At 39.3% G+C, this 21,257-nt stretch overlaps 1 protein-coding gene across 2 annotated transcripts in view; it reads right to left on the minus strand.

The window, feature by feature from the left end:
• Positions 1 to 21,257, minus strand: part of PDE7B (phosphodiesterase 7B) — a 164,433-nt gene that overhangs the window by 20,879 nt on the left and 122,297 nt on the right. For both annotated transcript variants that reach the window (XM_065733542.1, XM_065733552.1), the window contains one exon: positions 13,461 to 13,544. In XM_065733542.1, the coding sequence (XP_065589614.1) occupies positions 13,461 to 13,544 (84 nt within the window). The remainder of the gene's footprint in view (positions 1 to 13,460; positions 13,545 to 21,257) is intronic.

Raw genomic sequence — 21,257 nt, forward strand, 5'->3', positions numbered from 1 at the left:
CAGGGCTTGGAAGGTATGAGTTCAAGATGCTGCTGCAGACTTTAATGTGATCCAGGCTGAATTACCAGGGGTGTAATGTATCACGTAACTGTGGAGGGGTTAATATGAAGCTATAGATGGCAAATGAGACAGGACTGATAAAGCAGTGTAAGTGGTCCCCCGCAAACAAATAGAAGTAATGTTTCGTGATGTGTAGTAAAACTGAAAGCTCCTTGCAGGCAAACAGACAGGAAGCTTCTCTCTGCAGCTGGAGCTTATAAGAAGTTAACAGCATATTTTATACTGGGTAGACTCCAAGCAGACACTGGTGGCCTTATGCACAGCGTTTGCAGTACAGCAACTGCTCTCAATATCAATTTGTGACAAAAACAAAAAAGTGACACTGAGAGAGACCTCAAAATATGGTTTGAGAGCAGTTTTGGAAGAAGGCAGAAAAGAGAAAAAGCAGCAAGAGTAGGTTAATAGTCCCACTGTATCATACTTTCTATATACTAAAGCAAATTATAAATGAAGAATATGCTCTTCTAAGTCAGCATCAGTATAATTTTATTCCTTAAGGCTGTATTAGGAAATACTCATGCCTGGCTAAATGTGACACACACACACACACACAAAAAAGCAATATAAAAAAAGAAACAAGAAAAGTAGCTAATTACTCGCACAATGATTAAATTTGTCCTTAGAGTAATTAAATTACTTCATAGTTAAATAAGAACAATATGCAGGCTTCCTTAAGCTGGCAGTGACCTGGGTCATTCCATCTGAACTCTTAACAGAACCTCACACACAACTGCAATGTTTGCATTTTGCAGTCTGGTCTAAGTTTTGGAAAAAGAGGCAGTTGTTAGAAGGTAGTAAGATACACAGATTTGTTGATTGGAGGAACCTTACAAGAAATCAAAGGTTAAGCACTCCTTTCTAAAACAGTAATGATTTGTTGAGATAAGACACCACAGATAATTCACTGGATTTCAGATTTAAAAAAAAGCTCATGAAAATACAGCCACAGACTAAAAATTCTGCTACTTCATTGTATGCAATAACTACTGAAAATTTGTTCTGCTGTAACATTAAAATACTATTTGGATATTGTTTTTATGTGTTTTATTGTTCTGAGAGGTTTTATTTTCTGACAAGTCATTAGGGTTTTTTGTTTGTTTGTTTTTGTTTTTAACTTTAGATGTTTCAGCATTTGAATTTCTGCAAGAGCAGATGAGGTGAGCACTGTCTGTAGCAAATTTCTTCCTTGTGTAATCCAACAGTTCTCGAACATCACAGCTATGGAGTGACACAAAGTCAGTAACCACCAAATACTTAAAATAGCTTAGGTATTTTCTTAGACTTGTAAGTCACAGACATGCCGTGGACAGCCCAAATACCCCACTTAGTTTCAATAACAAAAAAGCACAAAATAACCTTATTGCAACTTAGAAAAGCAGGAATACTAACAGCAACAATGTCACTACTGTACCAGCCTGGAGGTTAGATTTTCAGGTGTGATGTGCCAGTACCTCCCTGAATTGTCACGCTTTTTAAATGCTGAAACAACTTCACGGCCTATTGAAAGGGTAATTAACATATACAGGTTCCAGCAGTTATCCAGGGACAGCTACATGTGAAAGGATGAGCAGGCCTGTCTTCACATTTTCTTTCACTTAGTGCTTCTAAGAAGTTGCTACCATTGACTTTTATTTCCTAGGTACCAAAACACTCATAAAATTAATTCATTAAAAAAAATTGCGCTGGCTGTTTCTTGACTTCCTAATTTCCCTAATTCTATCATTGCCCCACACCTGTCACTGTTTAAAACTCAAATGTGGAGTTCCTACAGACAGATGATCCTAGAGGTGAAGAGCTGGGCAGTCCCAGCAAGCAGATCTAAAGAACTAGGTCTTCTATCCTTTGGATTAACAGGCTGTTTCAGTAGCACAAGACAATACTACCAAAACACTCACACATCAGGAAGAAATAAAACATTTCGTACTGTGAAAAGTTTTCCATATTGAATCATCAAATTTATTACTGACACTTTGTCTGCTCCACAGACTTGCTGCGGGTCTCAACTGAAATGCAATCCATGGACTGCCAGCAGACAGCACCTCTGAAACAGAACCCACTGATTCAGATGAACATTACATTACATACAACATATAATGCAAAAAAAACCCACCCACAATAATCTGTTAATGTCTGGTTTTATGAGAAAGAATTCATAGTACCAATCAAGTATGCCAGGGGGTGTATTTTCAAACTGGGCTCTTGACAGAAGAGTCCAAATTCTGCATTTCAGTCTATCAATACACAAACTTTGGATGCTGTCTTAAAAGATATGTTAAAACCATATCCTTTAAGTCATTCCAGTAATAAGTATCTTGTCTACGAGTTACAGAACTTGTCAAATGATTCCTATAGCCTTTACTGGGTTACTGTGCTGTCCTCAGCAACATGCTTCATTTCCAAGCACAGCAAAAACTCAACTATTACCGTCTCATCAACATTTGCTCTTTCCCCTCCTCACATCAGTGTTAAAAACACAACCATGTGAAACAGAAAGAAAAAGGATCAAAAAGACCCAAAACCAAAGCAGCTCACAGAGCAAATGCTAAAATTTTCCCCTTAGCTCAACAACCAGGCCAGAATCTCCCAATAGCACAGAGCCATTCCTGGTGCATGGAATCCACCAGCTGACACAAAAAGCAAGACAGTTTTAAGATTAAGTTAATTATGTGAATGACAGAACCAAACACTGAACATACCACCTCCTAATTGACAATTATAAATATCAATTTAAATATTAAGTACAAACTTTCGATGGCTACACCTGATGTAAGTCATACGATGACTTTAAACTGTAAGAAGTTACTGACATTTTTAGTTAGAGTAAAATGAATTACAAGTAAATGAATCAAAAATATCTTTCTAGACACCAAAACTTTAATTGTGGAATTCAAGTACTAAAATGTATGCTACAATATCTGCCTAAGAGAAAAAGCTGTAAGACTCGTGTGGGAAGGATTTAGTAACTACATGCAATTTTGAAATTAACATGAAAGATGAGCAAGAATATATTTTGTTTATACCCATAAAGCTTCCCTTGAGAACTGTTTAATCACTGTGGCAACTTCTGACTGCTTCATTTACCTAAAACAGCATAGCATGTCTCACTCAGAGACATGCATTCTCTTATATTGTGGAGCTACTGCCTAGCACAGAGGTTGGAGAACCCCATTTTTGTGTACGGAAAAAAAATATTGCAGGGACTGTAGTAACATGCCTACAAACTTGCAGGAGCATCCATATAAGCTTTCCTCACAAAGCTTAACATTTATATTCAAAAACAGCTCACCTGAGCTCACAGTGCATCTCTCAACGTGTTTTAGCAGGCAGCAAAAAGAGATATACTCTTCATGAGGACACTTGATTTCCACATCGTGTATACGTGTTATTAGATCATAGACAATTTCTGGATGCTGCATGTTGCATGTAGCCCTCAAGAGGTTAACAAGCCATAGTGGTTGCTTTTCTGCTAACAGAGCTCCTCCAGTTACACAGATCTGGTCGCCTTAACACGACCTATACCACACTACAGCCCAACCTCTGTTATTTCAGGGAAAGAGATTTCCTGCACTAGGAGCTGCTATGAGTTTTCTTTCAGATTTCTTTGCTGAGCAGGAGTGTGCCCGCAGGCAGTGTGAACATAAAAATTACAGAGGTTATGTTAACAATGGTTGAGTTAACATCCAGGAACAATCACATAAATCAAATTTGGACAAGGATGTACTTAACACTACACCAGACATTCATTACATTGTTATTGTTCTTTTCAAGTAAACAAACTTGGTTAACGCATTCAAATAATGCCTGAGTTTTCCTTCACAGCATCTCCTTTCTTATTTTATTGCAGCTCAGTGCACAACAAAAGCAGGTCACTCAGCAATATGAATGGGCAACAACAGGCTTATTAATTTTCAAAAGCCCACTGATTCAGAAGCAGAATTTTTTTTTCCCTTTTCTTTCTAAAAGGATGGAAAATAAAAAGAGCGTACACAAATCAGGTTTAAACATCTGCTTTTGACACATACAATTTACAGTACCCTACCCCTATTCTAAGGGTGTAAAGATACTGAGTACCTATCCACTGCTCTTCAACAATATTCCTGAAGAATCAGGCAGGATTGATGCAGAAGTGCTGAAATATCTGAAGGATAAAGTGAGAGAATCAGAATGTCAATTTATTTCCCAGATCACTTGACAGAGAGGACCCTGGAAAGCAATTAGCCTCCATAATACCAGAGATAATTTCCTGCTTTGATAGCTGACTAGAATGCTTTTATTGAGAGCTCAAGATACATTCATTTAATTGACTTACAAGGAATAGTTTGTATTTGTCCATTGTTTATTTGGTTGGGGTTTTTTTGGTCAAATCATGACAGCATTTAGGTTACATCTACTGAAGAACTTTCAGAAACAAACATTAACAGGAAACAAAAAAAATCCACCCCGAACGAACAAAGCTTTCTGTTGTTTGATTGAAGAAGTAGGGGAAGACAAACTCAGTGCATGAAATGGCTACTAATTTTTTCTTGCAAAGATGAGCACATAGCACTGACGATAGAAAAAAATATTGTGTCTTCTCCGTGACTCACTTAGATAAGGGATTTTTTTTTTACATCAATCAAAAAAGACAACAGAAGTGTGAGTAAGGATAGCGAACTGGCATAGTTAAAGTAAAAATTCATTCCCAAATTTATGTTTCAAATTTGAAATTCAGAGCAGACATTGGAAAACTAGAAGTAGTACAGGTACTTTTCCATTACCCTGCATGTTACAGTCCAAAAGCCCTCCAGAAAAGAAACTACAGCTTTGAAGATAGGAAAACACATGAGGCAAAATAAACCTACAAAGGAGAACTGTTGATTGAAGGCTCTCAGGCTGGTGTAGAAGGACCAAGAGGCTCAGATAAACATCTCAGCTGTACTTTTGAACCTTGGTTGGTCACCAGGACGACAGATGTCTTCTGTCTAAGAAGACAGAGATGAACACCTTACTCTATCTACTTTCTACAGATTACAATGTGTTGTACTGAAATCTTGTAAATCTAGAAATCCTTATGAGACGACTTCAACCTACAGAGGAATCCAGAAAGTTTTTATACACGTTCTGTTTTCACTTGCTGCTCTAATGTATTTTAAATGACACTGAAGCTAAGTAACAATGAGACTTTAGGGGCAGGATTACTATTTGTAATACTTTGTTTTAAGCATACTGCCCAAGCTTTTTTTTTTACTTTTGTAATATAATTGTTAATAATACTAATATTCAAAATACCTAAACATAAGTGTGTAAATGATCAAGTAAAAATTATTTATTTCATTCACTGCCTTGTAAGAAATAAATACACAAAATATCAGTAAGCAAGTATAAGCAAATTGTGTTCTTTGCTCCTTGACTTTCGATAAACTCAGTTTTAGAGGTCAAGTGCTTTCTGTTAGCTACCACTGTTCATACAGGTTACAACAGTACTATTTTCCTTTGAATGGGTAAGCATAGCCTTCCAATCAGGAAGAGGCTATGAGAAAGACAGTAGCACTCCAAACACATCAGAGAAAAGCCAAACCTCAGCAGGAACAAAAACCCTTTAGAATTTTGAGTTAAGATTAAATTCTTCAACTTCCTGCATAACTGCATGAAATAAATGCAGTGCCTTTTATTATTATTATTATTATTTTTACAGAAGAGGTGCTTGTATGCTTCTTTGGCTAATACAATTAATGAAATGTGAAAGGTTCCAGAACACCAGTTTTCTAGGTCATGCTGCTATGGGGTTTCCTTCTCCCTAAGCTTCAAACTTCAGGTGACAGTGGCTTGTAACAGGCCACTTTCCAAATCCAAGTTCCTGCACAATTACTGGCATCTTGAAGAACACCTGTTGTACAGCTTTCCTACCACCCCAAAGCATATTAATTTGGATTCTGAAAGAGCTAGGGTTGCAGAAGGCAAAAAAGTAATTGAATATTAGTGTTAACGACAGGAGGAGGAACAGATTATATCCAAATTTCAGATGAATTTAGATTTGATTTACTCTACATTTTACACTCTTTATTGGGTCATCCATCATCATTATGCAAACAACCATCTTGGTATCTCTTATTAAGCCTCCTACATGCCCTCAGGAAGCAGCATGTTGTGTTCTGTTTCACCACAAAGCTGTTATCGTTTCAATATGAACTTTCATTCTGCCACTTCAGTCTTGGTACAGGAACACATTCAGAACCCTTTCCCCCCCCCTTAAAACTGCAAATGTTTTATAGCTGATTATAGTTTCTCTAACAGGAAATGGTACATCCCCTCCCCCCTCCATTCCCCCCTTTAAAAAAGTAACATAACCTGTAGCAACAGTAAACCCAACTTTCATTTATCATCTTAATGATCCTTTCTCCTTGTTCTCTTTTCCTCTGGACATTTGGAAAGTATCCTCAGTGTTATCTTCAGTACACCCTTTCCCTTTTCTAATCAGGGAAAAGAAGGTGGGGTAGCAGACTGGGTCACGCATAATTTGGAAGCTTTTAAAGGGACATTCTCAGTTGAACTGAATCCTGAATCTGTATTAAAAATGGTAGAAACCTGCATAATCACACAAACGTCTACTAAGACTGTGTGTTTGCAGCATAGCTATTTTTCTTGAAGCAACCATAGCCCCAACTACTGCATTTTGTTAGCATTTGAAAACACACACACCAGCCAGTTTTACATTCTGGCTTTCATTTTCTACAAATGAAAAGCAAAAGCTAAACAAGGATTATGAGCAGCAGGAAGTAGAACATAATTTCCACTCTACCTTGTTAATATCTGCAAATTTTAATAACAAGTTAAGAACTTTCAAAAACAAACATTGACAGGGAACACAAAAAAATCCACCCCGAACAAACAAAGCTTTCTGTTGTTTGATTGAAGAAGTAGAGGAAAACAAGGACAGACCAGGATAAATTCCAGTGACAGTGAATTTTTTGAGTACAGTGTGAAGCGTTTCTAGAAAACAGAACAATCTCTGTGCTGTGACACTGTTTAAGAGAAACTTAGTTCCTCTTTCTTGAATAGGAAAAATGAAAGCAAGGCCATAGGCTGACTTCAGCACTGGAAATATTCTTGTCATTCAAACAAGACTCTTCTTAACCTGATTAAGAAGTCTGTGTGCCTTCACAGTTGATGACTATCTTTTGGACATGTTTATCCATGAGGACTAAGGGAGGTATTATGTAGAAAAGATGCAGACCTCATGAGATCTCTCCCTTTCTAATTTAATAACCATCTGGAACTTTGGCCTCATCTCCACAGGCTGGGTTGGGATCCGAGTAATCCAATCAGTCCTTCAAACTTCCTCACAAGACTTCTAGTGTCCTAATTTAACCCAGGTCAGAAATATTTAAAAAGGCATCTCTCACTCCCACTTCCTTTTCTAGCCAAAGGCAACAAAAAAAGACAGTTAACCAAACTTTTTTTTAACCTCATTCATTTGGATTCAGGTTACTTGATGGTTCAGTTTTGGGTTGGTGGCTGTGGTTAAATTTTATTTTCCCTGGAGAAGGGCCCTACCTGAAAGCCTTGGAGTTGTTCGAAATCCAAAACCAAAAATGAATGTAAATTTTGCAAGTGGATCTTTCTGTAGACAAGTAAAAACCACAGATTCAAACATCCACAGACTTTGATTCTTTGAGATGGAGGCTTTTTCATGAATTCATACCTTCCCTCACTAACTCTGACAATACTTTTTATTTATGTATTACCTAATTCCTTACATGCTGACAAAACATCACCTTATGCAGAAACAAACTGAAAAACAGGGGATTTTGCTTGACTCCAATCAGACTGCAAGTCAAGGAAAGAGACTGAGTAGTAATTAATATCACTGTTTATCACCATCTGTTGCTAAAAACATAACCTACCCTAACTTATTTGCTAAGCAAGGCTTAAAGTAGGTATTATTTTTCAGACTCCTGCCTGAATACATGCAAGATCCTAGGCAACATATAGATATATCCTTGAAGTATCTACAAACATGTTTTGATCTTTTAGATACTTTCAAATCCCACTGTAAGTTTCAGTTGTGCAACACGTAAGAAAAAAACCTCTAAGTAACACCATTTGGGAACAGTGACTCCACCCTTCCTATATCAATATACAGCTGTACATTGTCAGACATTTGGGTACTGGGACATACAAGATGAGGAAAGCAAAAGGATGATTGACACTGTGTCAAAATCCAAGCATCCCTAATGGAGAATTTCTCAATAAAATGTAAAGCAGAAAGTTTTAATAAATATTCCTCCATTCAACACAGAAGAAAAACTTAGTGTAAGGAGGATGAGAACTAGAGGATCACTGTGTAAGTCTTAAGACCCTGCTTTCTGACAGACTGACAGGCAAATTTGTAAAGGAAAAGTTATTAATTGCTTATGTATCTTAATGACAATAAAACAAAGCATCTAATGCAACCATAACACGGTGAGGTCATCTTGGTTGTTGCTACATGACCACCTACAACTCTAGATTTATCACAGGGAATTCCCTCAAACTTTTAATTAATGCAATGAAGAGATGTATCATCGCGGTCACATCTCATCATGGTATAATGAAATCTCTCTTAAGGCGTATTAGTCACTGGAGGGATCTGTTTCAGTGACTCAGTGAACAACTTAGTCAGATAACTAAATTACAGATGCCTTAACTTAGGCGGCTTGGTCCATGCGCTGCATGCAGCCCAGCTCAGTGTGTGCTGTGGCTGCCCCATGCCACCATGGTGGGGGCTCTGCCCTAGCCCCCACTGACATTCATCAGTGCTTGCTGAATGTCAGTGGAGACCGAACAGTGGATGGTGAGCACAGTGAAGCAGTCAGCAGTATGTTTCAGTAGTGGTGACAGCAAACAGTAGGTCACCTCCATTGGCATAGATTTTTACAAGTGCAGCAGACTCCTGTTTACTGCTGACAAAAATGCATTGCTAACGGTGGTCACTATGTGAAAAAATAGTGTTCTGCAGCTGAGAATTTGCTCTATCAAACAGTGTTATTATGCTCTCAGAATACGTTGTTGTTTCCCTGGAAACAATTAGGAGGCATTACTTTTGAAGTGACAGTTATATATGTGGCCCTAGGCAATTCCTCTTAGCTCAGTGTGGCCCAGGCAAGCCCAAAGGTTGAACATTCATGACTTAACTGTTATGATCCTTTATTTCTCAAATCCAATTTAGTGAATCCATGATTCACTAAAAGGAAAACTGAATCAGCAGTGTATTTTGATTGGACGAGAGGAAATGGCCACAAACTGAAGCATAGGAAGTTCCTCACAAATGTGCGTGAGAACCTCTTCACAGTGCAGTGACAGAGCAGTGGCACAGCTGCACAGAGAGGGGGTGGAGTCTCCTTCTCTGGAGATGCTCCAGACCCACCTGGACGCCTACCTGTGCAACCTGGGCTAGGGAGCTGCTTTGGCAGGGAGTTGGACTCCATGATCTCTAGAGGTCCCTTCCAACCCCTACAGTTCTGTGACTCTGTGATTCTGTGAATCTAGCCAGTTTTCACTGCAAAAATGATTCAAAGTTATTATACTGCACATACTCAGATTAACTTCTCTTCTGTCTTGTGAATGCATAAAGGTTAATTTAATCCACAGAAATGCGAAAATGTCAATCAACTGTCATAATTTCAGCAGTGTTAGTTTCAGATACAAGCTAGATCTACCAAGTTCAGAATCGAACTTTATCCGGATTTGAGACATTTTGGTCTTGAATTAATTTTATGCAATTTATACATTATATTCAGCTACTCTATGATACCTAATACTTCCCCACATCATCCCATTTCTCCTTCTGGAGAACAGAACTTAAGTATTTCTTTTTCCACTGCTCCCATTTTAAGGAATGTCATATTTGCACAAAGAGGAAACTCTTTTCTCATTTTCCTATAAACCTGTAACACTGCACAAAACTTGCATCCTTCAGTTTAGGAGACACTTGTAAATTTTGAATGTTTCACATCCTCCCTTGCAAATGTGCAGCATGAGGTCTGCCTATTTATTCAGCTTATTTTTTCTGGATACTCCTGTGGCCATCAGAAACAGGTGGTCCCTTTGCCTTATTATGTCAGGATAGGAAAAAATGGAGAGCCTCCTATGAGTCTTCACACAGGGATGGCTAATAAGCATCATACACTGCAGCTTTCCTGGGAAAAGCCTTTCCACTGCCATGTAGCTTCCCCTGAAGCTTTGGGCTCATTACTGTCAACACAAGGAAGCATCTGTTTGGCCGTACAGGTCTCCACAAGCTGCAGACTGACTCAGGAGACTGAGGGAAATACATGTTTCTCTTAATGCAGAGCATAACAGATCCTGGTGACAAGGACACGTGCAGTTTTGAATTCCAGAATTACCTTAGAGTCCCAAAAGCCATGGGTGCAACTACATCAAGGAAAGCTTGCAAGTAGGTCCAGAAAAGACTGGAAGATGCTATAAAACCCTTCATCTTTGATAGATAGGATCTTTCAAAATCCTTATGGTCCTGAAAGCATGACATTGACAAGGTGAAATAATGCTTACTGAGTTCCTGTGTATTACAGAGAGGCACTGGCACAACAGATATGATCTACTTGGGTTTAACACTGGAAGCTGTGACTATCTCATCCCTGGAGGCGCTCAAGGCCAGGTTGGATGGGGCGGGCAGCCTGGTGGGTGGCAGCCCTGCCCACAGCACAGGGCTGGAACTGGATGATCTTCTATGGATGATCACTGGATGACCCAGTGTCTCTTCCAGCCTAAGCCATTCAATGATTTTATGACTCTATGAATACTTGCTAATCATAATGGGGAAAAATCCACTTGTTTGTCTGAATCCATAAGCATAATCAAAAGGTTTAATTTCAGTAAAACTGACACCAGATAGCAACGCCTCCAAATTTAAGAAAACACAAAGTCCACATTTAAGAGTGAGCTTCTGTGCTTTCCGTTACTTTAAAACAAGGGTGGTACTGTTACCTGGCACAATATTTCAGATGGTATAATAAAGTATCTCTATTTAAAACTCCATATATCTGCATTACTGAAAAGCTGGAGTAATGTTTATTATACAACTCTTTGTAAGGTGTGAGGATATTTACCATAAAATTTTCTCTGCCTCTTCCCCTCTCTTAATTACTGCAGCAGCTTTCATTTTTTGCCTGTTGGTTAACTCCCTGCCTGCCTCCCCCCGCAACATAACATTGCAAAAATGTTGCCTAAGGAGTTAGATATTGTTAAAAAATTGCCTATTCATATCAGGATGGTGCAGCACCATGTTTTTGATTTATACAGCATGCACAGAAGAAATTGTTTGGAAGAAGAAATTTATGGATACGGACAAACAAATAAAATAGAAGTCTGCTTGTTTCCTGGCAAAACACATCTGTACGCTGTGACACGAAGCAGCTTCCTTTACCTGCAGGTCACTGAGTAAGCCAGGACCAGGTCCACGAAGGTCATAAATATCACTTCAGTCCAAAATTCGGACTCAAAAATTAGGCTACATCCCTCTCCATGCAGAAAACAGTTAAGTATAGATAAAACTGAAAATGATGAGAAACCTCAAATCAGGATCACTGCTTTTCCTTGCAGAGTCATGATAAGCCTTAGTGCCTTCTTTCAGATAAAGGAAAAGCAGTAAAAAGGAAAGAACACAGGCAAGCAAAACAAAGCTGCCCTTCCCACATTGACACAGAGGTGCCTGTAGAAAGAGGGATCACTTTTAAGCTCAGCAATACAGTAAACAGTTACAAAACACCCTGCTCCTCATGCAATTAAAGGCTGCAGCTCTACAGTCTCCCTTCTCAGCCCTCTTCCCTGACAGCCCCCAGACAGAGCCAGCCCTTCCCAGAGCTGGCAGGATCTGTCTACAAGGGATAAAAACAAAATCTCTATTGCCAGAAAAAAAATTGGTTTCTTTAACCAGGGAAGAGAGAACATACAGTGAGAACTTTAATGTGCGTATTCAGAATAAAAAGCAAATGAGGAATTCACTTAGTCACACCCAAATATGAATATATATTCTCTTCTAAAACAATTCTCATTCATAAAGTATTTTCTCTCAGTCTTTATGAGGGCATCGACAATAATATTTCCAGCTAACCATAAGGATGATTTTTCTTCACATTTACCATTGATAAGGCAGTATGAAATTATCCTGAGCCCTGTGCTACCAGCACGTTATTCCCTGTTTGTCCTGTGAAAATTGTTTGGGTCTGTACCATCCTTTATGCCTTTCCACCACAGCCATAGCAAACGCTTTGGAGTTATGACCTAGAAAACACCTTCTACGGGCAAAGCTGAGAGCAAGCACTTTGCTAAACTGCAGTACTTCTGCCAGCTCATGCGAACGCAGCAGATCAGAGCCCGAATCCTCCCTTCCTATTAGTATCTTTCCTCCTGACTCCCAGCCAGACCTCTCCCTTTGCAGCTGGTCTTCTCCTCCTTCCTGCCACCTCTTCTCAGTTTTTCTGGAAAGCACTTACAAAAAGAAGATTTAAAAGTTTGGTCTGATAATTGCTTTTTAATGAAAACCATAATCACTGGAAGATTAAAAGCGTAATCGCTAAACAAACAGTTGGAGTTCTGGTCAGTTTAGATGAAGACAATAAATAACTTTTGTTTCAGAGGCTAAATAGAGCAATCTATGCAGTATACAGGGACACATTTAATCTGCCTGTGTCCAAACACTGCATTAGCACAACATCAAGACAATCCTGCAGGGCTCAAGATGAAGAGGTCTCCAATCTGTATTTTTATTATTTATTTACATTCTGGCTAATTGGCTATGATCAGCATATAGAATTCATCAGGTAAAAAAAAAAAAGCCCAACCTAGTATCTTTTTTTTTTCCCCTTTAAATTCACCCTCCTTTATTTACAACAGTGGCAAAATAACTTCAATCAAAATGAGGTTAAGATTATTTTTAACAGATGTTCACTGCTGGCCTGACCCAAAATCTATTGACGTCAATGAGAAGACTCCATGGGGCTTTTTTCTAATTGTTGGAAAAATTAATGTTATTGTAAACCACTGGTCAGTGCTGTCACATGCTCTCCATCTGTGCCAATTCTATATGACCGGATAACAGACTCACATAAATCTGTTCCAACTGTTGGCTAAGAGGCTAAAGGACATCGGGGTTTATCTTTTTAATTCTGAAGCAAACTCTGCTCTTCCCAACACACCCCACAACACTACTGTATTTACTTGACTTGCTCTGCAATACAGACACCATTCATATAATCACAACATTTTACAGTCGAATACTATGTGGGAATGATAGGATTATTAATGCTGACTGTGTGAAAAGATCTGGACTACAGATATGTCTGAGACACTTCGTCTCATTTACTTTCTACAGTGATTAAAAAAATAATGAAATTCAGACCCAAAGGAAGAGTTGCACTTACTGTTAAGAAGACGGAAGTCTATGAACGGGTAGGAGCCGCGGCGCTCGGAGAGAACCCCTGTCTGACCTCTCACCCGTGCATCTCCTGCAAAACACAAAATTCCCCGAGACATTAGAAGGGGCAGCTGCCTTTCCCTGCTGTTCAGAACCAGATCTATTTTCTGTTCAACGTGACGTTACACTCCTCCAGAGAGAAAACTAAGGTCCAAAAAAATCATCTCCATGACATCCCTGGGTAACTGGGTAAAGCAGTACAGCTGATCCTCTTATCAGAAAAAGGCACAAGAATAAAGCGTGTTCTTCCCATTGAGCAGCTTCCTGCTCAGTAAGAACACTCTCAGTGCCTCAGGAGCATGATGGAGGTCTTGTTTCTTTTGTCCAAACAAGTGAGTTGAATTCTCACTGTCACAGCATCACACATGAAAGGCTCGGCCTTGGACAGGGCTCACTGTCCAGCAGACCTCCAAAGCTGTGGGACCGGCCTCAAAACCATGAGATGATGAAAAAAGCCCAAAACCAAAATACGAGGGTTGGTTTTTTGTTTGTCTTGTTTTTCTTTCTGCTGCTCTTGAGCATTCTGGAAAACGTCATCTGCCTTCACCTCTAACACAGAAGCTGCTTTATTTAACTGAAATCTGACATTCTCAAATCAGTGTTATTCCACACCATTAAAATATATATTTAGGCATTACAAAATGACAATAGTAAGAAACAGTACTCTTGTGTAACTCATAGTGATTAGTGCCTGACTTGCCACGCAACACCAATGAAAGGGGCAAAACTCATTTGAGATGAAAAATGCTACTCAGCATGTGCAAGAGTTACAAAATCTCTTTCAAAGTGTATAGAAAGTGGACAGCTATACTAAACTATGGCAATATAAAAATCATACCTAGTTCCATATGGGAAAATCCCTAAAACAAGATCTTAAATAGTCTTAAAGAATAAGTTGAGAGAGGTTAGAGGCTCAGGTTAGGGCATTCTATCTCTGTGCAACACCAATTCCTCCTCCGCAGGAACACAGGTCATCATGCTGAAAACATACCCACTGTACTTCCAGAGACAGCTCACTGAAGGCCTCCCAGAGTTCACAGTACAATTATGAATTATTAGTTATTTTGAATTGTGCTTCCTCTGGGGAGTCGAACACAGCATCTGACTAATCTAAACAAAAGTTATTGAAGAATTTGGCTGCTAGTGCTAGCTTCTACTGCTTATGTTTAAAAACAAGAAAACATCTTCCAGCATGAAAGCAGGGTCTAGTTAGATGCTGTTATTTTTTCTATCTGATGTTCTCTTAAAATGTGCTTGCAATTACGTTTAAGGGAAGAAAGCCAAGCAGAATGATTAAGTTCACTATTTGAGGGGGGAAAAAATCTTCCATGCCCTCTAGGGGTCCTTAAAGACACGAGAGACACAGGACCTTGCACTCAAATTAAGAATATTTCAGACACTTCAGATTACAAATATGAATCTTTACTTTCATCTCACTGTTTTGCTTCCAATGACAAAACATGTTCCCTGTGCCCAGCTGCCAACCCGCAGCTCCCCCACTGGCTCCAAGGAGCAAGCCTCAAGCCACCAGAGCTGCCTTCAACCCCACTCACCCTTTTGGATGGCAGGAGGGGCAAAACTGCCAGCCCCTCAGTTGCGGCAGCTCAGAGGTGCACAGCTGCTGCTCGTGCAACTGAGATAACTGAGCTATACAAATTTATTCCCTTCTCTTAAAGGGCAGATGGGTGGAGCAAATAGTTTGTAAAACACTGAAGCAGGATTCACGGGCACCCATGAGTCAGAGCTCTCCAGCCAGCACCCTCACCTAAAAGCACTGCTCACTGCCACAGGTAGACCCTCTGAGTCGGCTGACTCACGCCGAAAAGTAACAGTGGCGAGTGAGTACACAGTACATAAACAAAACAAATAAAAAAGGCAGACAGGCTCAAGCCTGCCTCCAATAAAGCTATCAGCAAATTAAGAACGGGCTTAAACTCAAAGCATGCCTTAATTGAGGCCTTTGTTTTTCTGTATGGATCAATGAGTTAACAGGAAACTGCAAATAACCCTGTGTTAGCAGACTGGGAAGAAACATAACTCCTGACTGACTCAACAAATAGTTTGAAAGACAAGAGAAACTAAACCGGAAAGTCTAAAAAAACGAAAAACAAACAACCCTAAGAGATGTAATAGTGTAAACCCAGGAAGAATGATTTTTGCTCTGAACATGAAAGAACAAATTTATCAGATCGAGAGGTATACCGTAGTACTGGAAAACTACAAAATTGTACAAGTTACAAATGGAAACTCTCAACAGTATGATCCCAAATTTTGATGAAGAGACTGCTGTAGGTAGGGAGACAACTCAAATACAGAAGAAAACACAACATGAGCTTGCCAAAGGTAGACCAAAATCAGATAAAGCCTGATATTGAATTACCTCAAATAAAATAGCTGTTAGACTGGATTAAAAAAAAGACATTTCAACCATACGGACTTTGTCAAATACATGAGAGAAAGCAAGAGACGAGTACAAAAAAATTAAGTTGGAAGAAGACTAAAGGCAAGAAGATAAGGTGCACTGAAAGGAAACTTCTGCTTGTGAGCAATAACTACACGGTCTGTAAAAGATTTATTCTGAGAACAGTCTTTTTTCTTTTCTTTTTTTTTTTTTTAATTAATGACCTTGGCATAGAAGCAGGAGAGCTAGTGAAATCTGATGATAATGCAAAACTGGGAATATATATTTATACACAGTTACAGCTATTTTAAATAAACGTCACTGCTACTGTGATCTCTTCACCTCAACCGCTCCATGGCCCACATGCCTGCAGCTTCCACTCATTTTACTAGCAGTACTGCTTCCTCTCACAGTGCTGTTGATGTCTCCTATGGAACTAAAACCTTACTAACTCAAGCATATATACACAATTCAGGAAAGATTAATTCCAACAGAGTCAGAGGCAAGGAAGGTGTTGACGCCATTAGACAAAAACACATGACGGAAGCTCATCTTAAATAGTGCCTGAGAAATCCCAGTTCCTCCTGGAAAAAGGGAAGAGAGGGACATCTAGAATGATGATCAGGGCACCAGAGAACCAATTCATAAAAGAAAAAAAGTCAGCCACCAGTAAGCTCCATTGCAGATAAGCAGCAGAATAAAAAAAACCAAAACAATTTGGTCATAGAGGAATTTGATAGTGAAGGAAGAGAAACAATGCAAACAACCAATGGTAAGGTCTTAATAAATGCTGAGACGCTGCCTGAAATCAGTAAGGAATATGGATGATAATGAATAAATTTCAAGTTAATAGCACATGAAGACTTTTAACCAGCAAAGCTAAGGACCTGAAGTTGTGGAAAATTACTGATGTAATCAGTATCAACTCTTCATATCATTTTACATTTCTACAAACAACAAAAGCTTGGATTATGTCTAGCACTATAGGAATCTATATGCAGAATAAATCTGCATTCCCACTGACTTAGTAAAAACCACTAAAACCCTTATATTCCAGGATCGTTAACTGCCCTCAGGAAAGGCAAGTCTCTGATGAGTCAAAGATGTTATCCAGTAGCTCTACCTCATCAATTTGTTATTTCAGAATGCTTTGCCAGGTGCCGCCTAGTCTCTTCCTCCATCAGAGAATGATAGGTTAGGAAGTGGTGGAGGGGTAAATCAACCACACCTGCCTTCCTCTACTCTTTCTTGGAGCACCAATTTGGAAAACCTTTACATTCTTCTCTATTTCTTTTAATTAGATGTATGTATACGGAACAGAAATACTAAAAATAGGAATTGCACGAGATCTGCACCATAGCACATGATTTTTAATTTCCATAAGGCAAGGGCCTTTAATGGCAACACATCAGTCTCCTTCCGTTTGACAGAAGGCTTTGATGGGACTTTCATCAGCCCCAAAAGATCTTTATACGTCTTTGCTCTCCACCTTAAAATCAAGCTAAACAATTGTTCTGACAATTTATACAATTAGCAGCTTTAGATAAATAATCCTTTTTGGAGCAAAAGGAAGGATTCTGTGGAAGCAGGGCAGGAAATTTTGACAGCTCATTGTGTTCCCAAGTGAAACAAACAGGGTGAAGGGAAATGGCAAGAGTACAGGTCCTCCCTGGCTCCTTTGGGCTGAGGTTGCATGGCTGGAATATTCAGTCACAGGGACAAAGAGTTGCATCCTTGCTTCAGCCAAGCCACCAGGACAGCTTCCAGCAAAGACATCTCCTGGTGGTCACTACACACTTTGATTTTACTTTGTCCTTGTTACAACAAGCAGATAAGAATACGAAGCAAACAAAACAAAGAAAGCTGTGTTAGGTAACAGGAGCCTGTGTGGACACGAGGTAGCTGACAACACATGACTGACACGCACAGCAGCTTACAGCCATGGGAAAATCGAGTATGGCAAGAGCAAGGGTGCTACAGCAGCCACAGGGCAGCACAGCTTCAGGTGGCAGAAGGGTTAAAGAGAAGAATGAGGTGGCCCTGGGCTGCCTCATACATTTGGAGCAGACAGCCATCTGCACTGAAGAAAACAACTTTTCCAAAAGGCTTGCCTGAAATGATGTGGGATTCAATTTCACTGAATAAACACAACAAATTAGGAGAGAAAACAAGGCCCTAGCTGGGACAAAACAACCAAGCAGCCTCATGTAGCAGAAGTCAGGACAAGCCATCTAATTATTGATTTTATTTAGTATACATCTCCATGTGGTAAGTCAGAATACCACAGTGAATTCACAGGAGGTTACAAGTATTTATTCCAGTCAGATTTTTCTACATTTTTCATCCAAATATTTCTTAAGCTGTTTTAGGACATATCCTGCAGTTGTTGTGTGCTTTCCATAGAAAACAGAGGGGCAGTAACAAGGTCTCTAGTGCATGGAAGTCCTGGCTTCAGTTACATAAAGGCTTGAGATTTCCTCAGGTGGGGAAGATGAGTCGACCATGTTTAAAACATCATTCTTTTGGGTAAAAGGAGGCAAGCTCACACTGAAAGATTAAGAATTCCAGCAATTCTGCTACTTGTTCTAAATCTGAAATAATAAATGAACACAGCAATTCTTGCATCAGTACTGGAGGTAAAGGCTTCAATTGCAGGTTCAGAAGTTTTGCCTGTTTCTTTTCACAAAGGAGAAATTTAGATTTCAGATCTGTGGAACCAGGAATTCCGTACTGAGATCTGGATTTTTTTTTTAAAGTCTCTTCCAGTGAGATAAAATGTTTTGAGCTACAATTATTTATTTTTACTAGTTACTTGCTAGTTTCAGCTTTCAAGACTCTGCCTCCAGACCAACAACTCTTGAAACTGGGACATACCCCCCATCTTCTTCTTTCTTACGGAACTGTATTCAGAGTGAATCCTGGTTGCTAAACTCAGCATAAACTACTGGCACTGCCTGACTGTAGCAGGCAACCTAACTTATACTCTCCTTTACTGAATGAAGTCTGTACAACTGTTACATCTTAATTTCTTATTATTATCAGCTCTACTTGTGCCAGTCCAGATACATGCTAGAACAGAAGCTGTCAATCTGCTCATAAAACCCTTCTCTATACTGATAGTCTTCTGATAATGCTCACCTGTGCCCTGATGCATAGTTAGGGGAAGACACCAGGATCTACAGACACATCTTGTACACTTATCCACCCTGGCAAATGGACATTATTACTAGAGTAAATGTAACAAAATGTTAATTTCACAGATACCCTTTCAGGAAGGATTTCAAGAGTATCACACCACACCAGGCAACTTGGGAGAAAAGATTTTGAACTGAAAGATTGAGGAAAAACTGTTACAGCATGCAGGATTTGAACTGAAATCCAATGAGATGAAAAAGCTGCCACAGAGAGCCGGGTGAGAGCAGTCATCACTCATATCCATGTCCTTTTCCTACACCTGTTTGAGAGCCCACAGAATTAAGTAGACACATCCAACCAAAACAACAGTCAGAGCTGACTGCAATAAAATCAATCCTACATGTTCTAAGTAAGGGAACTTTCCAGTATCTTATATCGCTCTGGAAATGCTTTCAGTTGTTTCTGAGCTTAGTAATGTGCTGTGAATTATTGCCTTAAGGTCAGATGTATTTCATGTAACCTCAGGTATAACTGAAGAGAGAAGAATAGGTGCCTCCACCCAGTGACTAACTGCTTAACAGGCTGCCTTTCACAGCTGCGTGTTTTTGGTTTTTACTTCAGAGTGAATCTAAGTCACTCTGCTCCTAAATTAGGCACCAAGGCTATGAACACGGCACAATGGAGGGGAAAAATCCCAGGCTTTGTCCATGTGGATTGCTTCCAGGAAGCTGGGACCTCACCAAGCTTATCTGTAAGTACTGTTTAAACTGCAATTAGCCCTGTGATTGATACTATTTATTTTGTAATAAATATCAATAGACACATGCAACTTCAGCTCCTACCAGCATGTGAGGGCACACCCTCAAGTATACACAGTGTAGTCTTCATCTCTGTAGCATTATCCCATAGCTTCATTAAAGCAAAACACTTTCTATGCAATAGTAATTGGACTACAGTTCACTATGAAAATGAACGATTAAATTCTAATTAATAATTATTTCTAGCCCCACATATAAACGTTTTATGTGAAGTTCACACAAAGCACCACAGAACACAAATACAGAAAGAGAGCATAAGAGAACAGGTAAGTTACACAGGCTGCTTTACTCATATGTAAACTTTTATTTTTGGAGACATTAAAAACTGAGACATTGCAGTTTGCCAGCAGGAATTTTGCAAGCTTCAGCCAACGGCCTTTGTAAGCAAAGGAATGACAGACACTGGTACCTAATAGCGAGGAACAAGGTTACAGAAGTAAAAACAGGAGGCAGATCATGGAAAAAAAGCATTTGATGAGAAGGCACAGAGACTTGTGTAATTATCATGTTATAAATGCAGAAGGCAGAAATCATCCATCTCTACCTGAAGGAGACAGCATAGACAACAATGGTAAACATTTTGTTTCTGCTATATTATAACCATCTAGCATTACTATCTAGAGGGCCGAATGCACTATTGAAAACAAAAGCCTAGGAGAAAAGGGAGCTAGGAGATTGTGGTATTTTCCCCTGTGTGATCCATTTATAATTCCCATTCTCACCTGCAGTTCAAAGCACTCACAAGCAGCAGCACAGCACTGAAAGCATCTTGAGAGTCTCAGTGGTCCCATGGTCCCAAATTGCTACAGCACTCTGAGCAGTAACAGAGGTCCCAGAGCACTTCACTGGATTGAGAAACCAGACTCGCAGTGGACATGCTCTTTTTAGTGAACTGAATGCTTCATTTCTAGCACTAGTGTTAAGTACCACCTGTCTCTGTTTTGAAGTTTTGATACTGCATTATTTTTAGGGCTTCAGTCTTTTCTGTGTCCAAACATAAATCATGGACTTCCCAGGGAAAGGGAATATTAATATCAATGCAGCACCAAACTATCTAGATAATTATCACCTTCCCAAATTGTTAGACAGCTTGCAAGTTACTCCATGGTACAGAATAGAACCTATGTTAACAGAATCTAGTATTCTATCAGTATAATTGCTACTGCACCAGAGTAAGTCCCTGCTGGAAAGTGGCAAAACTTACTGGCCTTCTCACATACAAAATTAAATCCAAAATAACACCTTAAAATCTAAATAGTACATTCTGAGATGTTAAGAGCTATAATAAAGGTAATAACAACAGTTACAGCATGTTCTTAGCAACAGGTAGGCTGCACTACCATGGCAACATCAAGGATAATATCTTACTGTCGTGGCACTCTCATCCATC

This window comes from Cyrtonyx montezumae, unplaced genomic scaffold, assembly GCF_038088225.1.
Source record: "Cyrtonyx montezumae isolate F1298 unplaced genomic scaffold, pur_monq_1.0 scaffold_0, whole genome shotgun sequence".
Lineage (NCBI taxonomy): Eukaryota > Metazoa > Chordata > Aves > Galliformes > Odontophoridae > Cyrtonyx > Cyrtonyx montezumae.